The 9,287-nt window shown below is 62.2% G+C and overlaps 1 protein-coding gene across 1 annotated transcript in view; it reads right to left on the bottom strand.

Moving 5' to 3' along the window:
- Window positions 1-8,853, bottom strand: part of SPNS2 (sphingolipid transporter 2) — a 19,090-nt gene extending 10,237 nt beyond the window's left edge. Inside the window, exons 1-3 of the mRNA XM_034989291.1 lie at window positions 8,717-8,853; window positions 8,593-8,669; window positions 8,173-8,238 (exon numbers count right to left, since the gene is read on the bottom strand). Of these exons, the coding sequence (XP_034845182.1) occupies window positions 8,173-8,238; window positions 8,593-8,669; window positions 8,717-8,853 (280 nt within the window). The remainder of the gene's footprint in view (window positions 1-8,172; window positions 8,239-8,592; window positions 8,670-8,716) is intronic.
- Window positions 8,854-9,287: the final 434 nt, after the last annotated feature.

The raw sequence follows: 9,287 nt of genomic DNA, 5'->3' as shown, positions 1-9,287 counted from the left end.
CCTGAGCCCAGGGGCCTGGGGACAACCTCGGCTGGGGCCAGGGGCCCGCACCGCCCTGCCTGAGCCCAGGGGCCTGGGGACAACCTCAGCTGTGCCCAGGGGCCCGCACTACCCAGCCTGAGTCCAGGGGCCAGGGGACAATCTCGGCTGGGGCCAGGGGCCCACACCGCCCTGCCTGAGCCCAGGGGCCAGGGGACAACCTCGGCTGCGCCCAGGGGCCCGCACCGCCCTGCCTGAGCCCAGGGGCCAGGGGCCAACCTCGGCTGCGCCCAGGGGCCCGCACCGTCCAGCCTGAGCCCAGGGGCCAGGGGCCAACCTCGGCTGCGCCCAGGGGCAGAGGAGGCACCTGGGCCCAGGGGAGGGCGATCCTACAGCCTCACCCACTTTGCTGAAGGCCCAGCTTGTCCAGCGGGCGAGCCCTTGGGAGACCCGTGAAACAGTGAAAATCAATTTGTTGAGCATTTTACATGCCAGGAGCTCACCACCTGGCATTGTGTGTATGCTCCCAACCCCACCCCACCTTGCAGAAGTGGGGAGAGGAGACTTGCCCAAGGCCCCGCTGGCGGCAAAAGTCCTGTGGCGCTTTGCTCCCCTCTGACTCCGGAGCCCCTGTTCCTTGTACCTCTCACACTGCTCTCCTTATTACACTTGGGAAAGAGGGTCAGAGAGGGGAAGGGACCTGCCCAAGGTCATACAGCAAAGCCCCAGGTCTCCCACCCGCACTCCCAGCAGGCTGCAGGACACCTCCCTGACCTCAGCAAACACGGTCTTTGTTCATTCACTCATTCGTCTGTTCAACAAAACAGACAGAAATTCCTGCCCTCTTGGGCAGAAGAAACCGATGATAAAATGAAAACTGTGGTGTGTCAGACGGTGACAAGTGCTACGGAGGGTAACAGGGCGGAGACAGGAGACAGGAAATGTGTGTGAGGAACAAAGCAGAGGCTACAACTTTAAACAGAAGGGTCAGAGGAGGTGACATTTCAGCAAAGACCTGGAGGAGGTAAGGAAACAAATCATGCAAATATTGGGGCAAGAACAGCACGTGCAAAGGCCCTGGGGCAGGAGTATATGCCTCGCATATCTGAAGGACAGCAAAGAGGCCAGGGTGGCCGGAGCAGAGGGACGGAGTGGGGAGGCCAGATGCGGCAGGGCCTCCTGGCCCACTGTGGTGACCGTGGCTTCCGCGGCTGAGCAGGGCGGCAACCTGACCTGGTTTTGCTCTTCTAGAACAAGAGAGCGGCGGCTTGTCAGAGGACTCTGGGGATGCCAGTGATGGGCGGGGCCTTGGGGCCCCAGGTGGGGCGAAGAGGCCCAGCGAGGCAGGGTAGGCCCTAGGGGTCAGGGGGCAAGGTAGCTCCCCCATGCGTCCCCCTGGAAGGCAGTCTCACAGCTGACGGGCAGATGGCCAGACAATGGCCGAGGGTGGGCAGACGAGGTGGCCAGTTGGCTGGGCTGCGACCGCCAGGCTGAGTGCGCACGCGGGCTTGGCTTCTCCCTCAGACCTGATTCTGGCAGGCGTGGGCGGGAAGAGGAGAAAGAGGGGGGCGGGAAGGAGGGACGGGGTGAACGAGGGGAGAGGCCCGGGCTGGAGGAGGGTGATAGTCTCCCGCTCGTCCTGGTGAGCAGGACGGTGCCCGTGTGGCTGCTGGGGGCAGAACCGGCATCGAGGGGCGTGGATCTGGGCACCAGAGGCCCTGCCTGGGCGCAGAGTCAGCTCTCTTCCCCAGCTGGGTGACCCTGCGCAGGTCACCACCTCTCTGTCCCTCCGTTCAGTGCTGTGCTGATGTTTAACAACTGGCTCTCCCAAAAAGTGGGGGTGGGGGCCCCGATGGGTGGGGTTTGCCAGCTGGCGTGAAGACGCCCCCCGCGCTGACCTCAGGCCACCAGAGTCAGGAGGAGGCATGTGGTCACACAGAGCCGTGCCCACGCGTCCCTCTGCCGAACAGGTGCAAGGGCCGCGAACAGCCTTTTACCCTTTGATCGCCAGACGCCGTGAGGTGCTGGGGGGACAAGTTTTCAGTATTTACTACCTTGGTTTTGAATGTAAGACGTTTATGAGTTCACAAAATCCAGTGTTCGGTAATGCTTGTGGGCAATAGCCAGCTCACACCGTTCCTGAAAATCTAACAATCGCCTCCTCGTCTGTAAAATGAAGATAAAAATAGCAACTCCGGGGTTGCTCGGAGTGCGGGATAAGATAGCACCTAAGGTGCTTGACGCCAGGCCCCGCCCAGAGCCCGCAGCCTCGGTCAACACTGGGCCCTTGTTTAGATTAGTCAACACAGAAATTACTTCCTCATATCTAGAAAAAGAATTTTCCTGCTGGGCCTGCCTGAGATCAGACCAGGAGGTGGGCCTTGTCAGGACTCACAGGGGAAAGACTTGTTCCCTCTGTGCCTGTCTGTGCTGGGGGGTGGGGGGAGTAGGCAGAAAAAATCAGAGTAAGAGTGACCCCAGTCCATGGGTTGGCCAGTTTGGAAACCAGCAAGGAGGGCCAAGCAGAGTGGAGAGAGGCTTCATGGAGGTGGGCACTGAAGGATGCATAGGAGTTTACCAGGATGATCATACTTAAGATCAAGACTATACACTAAACTATAAATCACAAGTCTTATAAGCAATTCCACGTGAAGGTTAGGTGGCAAGGAGCTTACTGTTACCAAGAACCTCAGCTGTCGTTACAGAACACTTACCGACCGCGGGTCCAAGCACACGCCCTGGACCTAAGCACCTCACTATTCTTTTCATCCCACAGGAGGGTACAGAGGCCGAAAGGAGTGATGTCACACAGCTCGTTGGGTGGCCGAGCCAGAGGTTAAACCCCATTTGTCTAACTCCAGGGTCCTCGCTCTAAATCACACTACAGACCGCAGCGAGGGGAAGGGGGACAGTAGGAAGGTGGGCCAGGCCAGAGCAGGGGAAGGCGCTGGAGGAGCCCGTGGACAACCATGGCATGTCCACTCTCCCCCTTCAAGGAGAGTGTGGATGGGCCCAAGGGGAGAGCCGCCCCAGGCCACCCCCACCCGCCGCCCACAGCAGAGCTGACCCCTGGCTCTCCGCCGGCCCATCTAGAGAACGGCCGCCCAGGACCGCAGGTAAGTCTCCTGTGGGAGCAGGCACACCCTGTCCTCATTGCCTGGCCCCAGCCGAGCTCCACCACGTCATCCCATTTTAGAGCTGGGCCACTGACAGGGGGAGGAACTCGCCCAAAAGGACACAGCGACCATCCTGACCCTGGACCCTCGGGGACAAGGGTGTCAAGGGTCAGGAGGGACAGCGATCGATCAGTCTGTGCAACCCTCCCCTCTGCTCGGGGCAGACAAGAGAGGAGACCTGTCCGGGCCCTCAGGACGTCACAGGCCAGCATGGGGGCCTGAACAAGATCAGGGCAGGGAGAGAAGGAAACCCGTTCCTGGCAGAAGGAAGGGCAGAGGACCTGGTACCTGGTGGGGGTGCAGAGGCTTACGTGGTCAGCGGCCACCCGGCTGGAAATAAACACAGCCAGGCTAGAAGCTTCCCCTGCCCCCCACCCCCAGCCCTGAGGTCTTTGTCGGAGGAGAGCTTTCTGGGCAGCCGGGCGGCCCCACCCTGATCTCGGTAGGGGCGGCTTTCCCAGCAGTTCCCACACGAGCACATCCTGTGGTCCGGGCGTGGGGAAGCCCTCGGCAGCTCACGTGTGCTGAGCCCGCAGGACGGGGACAATGGGGCCAGCAGGCAGGGAGCCAGGGCAGAGGGGGCAGGGCCTCGGAGCCTCTCTGTGGGATGGGTGGTGCCCCCGCCCCACAGGGCTGGGGAGAGGTCGGTAAGGGGCTGCCCAGGCTCCTGAGCCCCAGGGGCAGCATGCTGGCTGACGGCCTTCTCTGTGGACCTGCAGAGCGGCCCGCATCCAGCAGCCCAGGACCACCTCGCTGAGGACTCTGCGCCCCTCCGACCCCACCTGTGGGGCTGCCGAGCCCCTCCTGGGGCACACTTGGCCCTGTCAAACCCCGGAAGATGGTCCTGGAGATGGAGTGGCTGAGGTCTGAGCTGGGGGACCCCTGGGCTCCCCCACAGTGGCCTTGGAGCTCGGGTCCAGCCCCGACCTCAGCCTGAGCTGAACCAGGGCTATTTTTACAAAGTCCAAATCTGGCCAAACTGTTATTTGGGGAGACTTGCCATCCTCCATCTCCTGTGGGCAGGGAGGGTTACTCAGGCAGGCTCTGCCCACAGGACGTGGAGGATGGACACCCAGGCAGCCGAACGATGGGGAGGACCCAGGGCAGCCCAGCCACCTCACCCACCGCTCAGGATGGAAGCCCTGGGCTGGCCCCTCAGGCCCCGGGGCGATGAGTTCTTAGGCCTCCGTGGGACAGGACGGTCCTGGGGGTACAGCCCCAGGGGTGGCCCAGCTACGGCCTTGCTGGACAAAGTGGGGAGGGAGCAAGGCCAGAAGGAGACGGCCCCAAAGAAGAGCTGCCGTCTGGTTTCAGTCTGAGCTGGCTCTTCCTCTGTCCCCACTCTGCCCCCATCCCCAGCCTGGAACATCCTCGTGACCACTCCAACCACAGCCCCGAGCTGCCTCCCCTCTCCCATCCACCCCCACGCTCCGCCCCAGAGAGAACATCCTGATGCATACATCCAACAGGGACCTGCCTGCCCCAAAGCCTTCTCTGGCTCCCCACTATCCCAAGACAAAAGCCAGATGCCTTTTGCAGCGCGACCCTGCCCCCTGCCTCGGCTCTCCCCACACTCCACTCACCGGAGCCTTCACTCTCCCTCCCCTTCCCTGGACCTGCTGCTTTCCCCAGACCCATCTTCTGATTTACTAATTTTCTCTTCGACTGGGTCTAATGGTCACATTGTTAAATTTCAGCGCTTACACGTTTCAGTTCCAGAATCTTGAACTGAGGTCTCTGAAGCGTCTCCCCTGCTCTTGTTCACTAAGGTGCTCTTCCCGTCTTGTAAGTGCTACGCTTCCTGTGGAACTCTGGAAACTAAGCTCACATAGCACTGAAGCCCTAAAGGCAGATCAGGGACCGGTTTCCCCATTCTCCAGCGCCGGCTGGCCTCCTCCTTGTGGGCTCTGCTCATTTTCCGTCTGAGTTTGTCCTCAGTAGACACCGCTATCTGTGTCCCATGCAGGCCCCGGATCACGACCCCGAGGAGCAGCCCTAGATCGGCCTCTGCAGGGTCCCTCGTGTGGAAGGGCCCGGAAACCCTCCAGCTCTCTGCAGAGAGCCCGAGCCAGATGGACATGTCCCCTCAGAGACAGAGAAACTGCCACTGGCCCTGGGGGCACAGCCCTGGGCTCTGGGGGGGGAAACCAAGTCACCCATGTGACGCTGGAAGCCAAGGCTACACAGGCCCATCCTCAGAGCAAAGAAACCCCGGAGCCTGGACACTGGGCCCGAGTGGGCGACAGCTCCGTGGAGATTCATCGTGCTGCTCTCTCTCTTTCTGTGTATTTAAAATTTCTCATCGTAAAAATGTTTATACTAAAAATACCGTAACAAGCTCCTATGACAGATACTGGTCCCCAGGCTCTCTGCAACACTTGGCTTGAATACCGGCGCCCACTCCTGTTTTTCGGTTCAATTCTCTGCTTCTGGCACCTGGGAATTCCCCTGCTAGCTTGAGCTTTCAAGCTCAGCTATGTAATTTAAATGTTTTCTTGGCATATTTTCTCCAGCTCGGAGTGGGAGAAGGAGGGTGACTGGACGTCCTATACCCCGAACAAACTCTAACTCATCCTTCAAAGCCCCACTCCAATGTCCCCTCCTCGGGGAAGTCTTACCCACCTGCCGCCAGGCAGAGCACCCCCCTAGGCCCCCACGGTGCCCCGTGCCTGGTGGTGACGGGACACGTTTTCCATTCCACTGATAGAGGGAACGTACTGGAATGTGGGGATGGAGTCTGTGGCAGAGCCCAGCCCAGGGCCTGGCCAGCAGTGGGCTCAGCAGCAGCTACCCCTTTGGGTGTAGGCTCTGGAGGCTCCTGGTTTCCCAAGACAGCAAGAGCCGTAATCACAGAGGCTGAGCTCGGCTTCTGCAGGGACTCTGGGCCCAGCTCTGAGCTGGCCACGATCTGCTAGGGGATTGCCGAAGGCAGGCTCTTCCCAAACCAGCTCTCAAGATCTGGTCCCAGGAGAAACAGCAGGGACAGGCCCAGGCCTGACCCTCAGCACCCCCACCCCACCCCGTCTCCGGGCACAGCAGCCCCTGGTGCCCACTGATGAGCAGAAAACCCGGCCCTCAGCCTCGTCCTTTGATCTGCGCAAACCGCAGCACCTGGCTGGCGCCCTCCACCCGGCTCCGACCTTATCAAGGGCTTGGGGAAGAGACAGGTGCCTGGGGCCCAGGCCAATTAGCTGATCTGCCTGGTTGCCCACTGAGTCACATCCTGGTCTAGCTGGCCTGGCTTCTGGGCTCCGGTGGCAGCCTGGCTGCACGGGGGGTGGGTTGTAGGGTGAAGGCTGTGGGGTAAGGGACTCTGAGATACCACGACCCAGAGGCAGCCACCCTGAGGACAGAGACACCAGAAGCTCAGACACCTGGGACAGGCCTCTCCAAGCCAGTGGCCGCCTGTGTGCCACACACACCCGCCCCCCCAGCCAAGAAGATAGCATACACAGAGTTCCCATCCCAGGCCCGCAAGTCATCACTCCTCCCTCAACCTCTGCCCCTTCGTCTGAGAAGGAAAGCTGCAAAGGAAGCTCCTGGGAGGAAGAACCAGAGAGGAGCATGCTGCTGGCTCTTTTGTCCACCTCCAGTCAGGTCACCAGGGGTCAGCCGAGGCCGCCGTGACGTCTCTCTCTCAGCCAAGAAGGTGGCTGTGGACATAAGCCCTGGGAGCCTCACCACCTCCCACCCCTCCCCGGGAGCTGCGCCGGCCCTGACCCCACTGGTGGGGTTGAGTGGAGGAAGCTGGGGCAGATCCTGGCTCCCTGTCAGGCGGCAAGGCCAGGAGGGGATGAGACTCGGCTGGGTCCCCAGGGACTCAGGGGCCACGGAGGGAGGGGGCTGGAAAGCTGGGCTCTCTCCTGCCACCCACCCCCCCTCCCCTGCCATGCTACATCTGGCTGAAATGCTCTCTTCCAGGCTGAGTGGCAGTTACCTTGTGCTCAGAGCCCAGGAGGCTGGAGGCACCTGTCCTGGGGCAGGCTGCCTGGCTCTGGCCCAGCAAGGAGGCCCTGCAAGGGGGGAAGGGCCCGGGACAGGTCTGGGCTCCTGTCCTGGGTGGAGTGATGTGGGCAGAGGCAGGGACTGGTCACCCTGCGGGTGCTGGACCACACGGCCCTGCCCCTGTCCCAGCTCACTCAACTGTCTGTTGGGGCTGAGCCCTGAAACTCGCATACCCTCTCTTTGAGCCCCAAAGACCCCACCTGGGGACGGGCACAGGCTGCAGGGCCTGGCTGAGCCACGGTGCTCTAGGAGCTCACGGAGGCCGCAGAGGCCTGGTGCAGCCCTCCCTGGAATGCTGCCTAGACAGGTCAGGCAGGTCCCTGGACAGAGCCAGCTCCCTCCACCCTCCCTCCCCGGGGAACCCAGGCCAGGGAAGGGGTTCACACACTGGAATGCAGACCATGGACTTCCTCCCACACGTCCGACCAGGCCTCACAACAAATGGACTCCAGGGCCAAAGAGAATCGGAGCCAAAGGAACCGGGCCCTTGGCCACACAGCAAGCTTGGGGCCACGGAGTGGGTTGGGCAGGGACCAAGAAGGCATGGGCCTGCCGCACGGGGAGATAGGCAGGGATGACTGCTCACGGCCCGCCACACTGCCCCAGTCCAGAGGGCAGAGGACCCAGGCTCTCAGGCTCCTGCCCGGGGACTGACCAAGGGGATTTCCTGCTTTGACATCTAGGAGAGGGTCCCCAGCCTGGTGGCGATGGAAGCTTTGGCCAGGGTGGGGGGTACGGAGACAGGGTCACCAAGGCCCCCTGACTCCGTCTAGCACAGCAACCTATGGAGCTCCCTCCACCAGCCTCAGGGTGGGACCTGGACCTGTGGGTCCTGATGAGGCCCCAGGACCCAAAAAGAAGGGTCACCTCTAGGGCCGTGGCCACACTCCTGTACACCTCCCACTGCCCCCTCAGCCTGCCGTCTAAGAAAGCACACGTTCTTTCCAGTCCTTCCCGGCGAGTCAGGAGGAGACCAGCAGGGAAGGGGCCTGGCAGGGGTGGGGGGCCTCACCTGACTGCAGCAAGCCGGCGCCTCGGTCCTTGACCCCAAAGTGCTGCTGGATGTCCAGAAGGACGCCTGGGAGGGGAAGACAGAGGGTGCTTATGTGTGACGCCTGGCCTCCCCTATCCCCCCAGCCCACCTAGGAGACCCCCAAGCCAAGCCCGGCCCTCGGTCCCCCTGGCAGGGCCCAACCTGGCCCCATCTACAGGACGCCACTCTGCCCAGTTTGCCAGGCCACCGGGGACTTTGCAGCCTGAGCTGCCATGCTGCCCCCACGGGGCCTCCCGTGCTCACTCCCAGGATAGGGTCCCACCCTCTCACTCGGCCACTGCAGGGGCCTGAGGCACACAGGGGCAGGGCTCCTCTGGGGTCACCTGGCTCTGTGAGGTAGCCAAACCTCCCACCGGCCAGCGTGGAACTTTTGCCCACCTGTGGCCTCACTGCAGCTTGGGTCCTGCCCTCGGAGAGGCCACAAAGCCCCTGAGAACTGCCAAGAGGCCTTCCAGCTGGGGAGCGGGCAGAGAGGTCACAGGCAGGGCTCACACCTGCTCACGGGCACGTGCACACGCCCACCCAGCTGTCCTCGGGGTTATCACCAGGACCCCCAATTTTCTGATACCAGAGCAGAGGTGCAGAAGGAAGCAGACAGGGCTCCAGGCTTCTTCGGGGGAAGGGGACCCCTGAGGCCATGCCTGCCCTTCTCCCAAGTCCTGGCCATCTCTGCTCTCCCATTAGGACTGGGCATGTCGGGGGGTTTGGGGGGGGAGCAGCAGAGCAGGAGGGCAACCAGAAGAACTAGAAGTCAGCAACAACCGTGCGCAGACAGAGCCATGGCCGCATGGGGGCCAGCAACCCCCTGGACGCCCCTCCCCTCTCCCAGAGCTCAACCAGGCTCCTGAGCAAGCTCCCAGCCCTGCAGGCCCCAGGGGCTCCCACCTCGGCTTATCTCTGAGGACAGCAGGGGGCTAGGTACCCCCGGACCCCTGCACATGTGTACGGAGAAGGGAGAGGGGAAAAAGGAGGAGGGGACGGGGCAGGCTGCCCCGGACGCCCCCCATGCAGGGGACCGAGGAAGGGACCGGGCCTGTCTTCGGGGGATCCCCAGAGCTCATCATGATGATAGT

The sequence above is a fragment of the Mirounga leonina genome, unplaced genomic scaffold (assembly GCF_011800145.1).
Source record: "Mirounga leonina isolate KUSES-001 unplaced genomic scaffold, KU_Mleo_1.0 Mir_488, whole genome shotgun sequence".
Taxonomy (NCBI): Eukaryota; Metazoa; Chordata; class Mammalia; order Carnivora; family Phocidae; genus Mirounga; species Mirounga leonina.
This window is presented reverse-complemented; position numbering and strand designations above follow the sequence as displayed.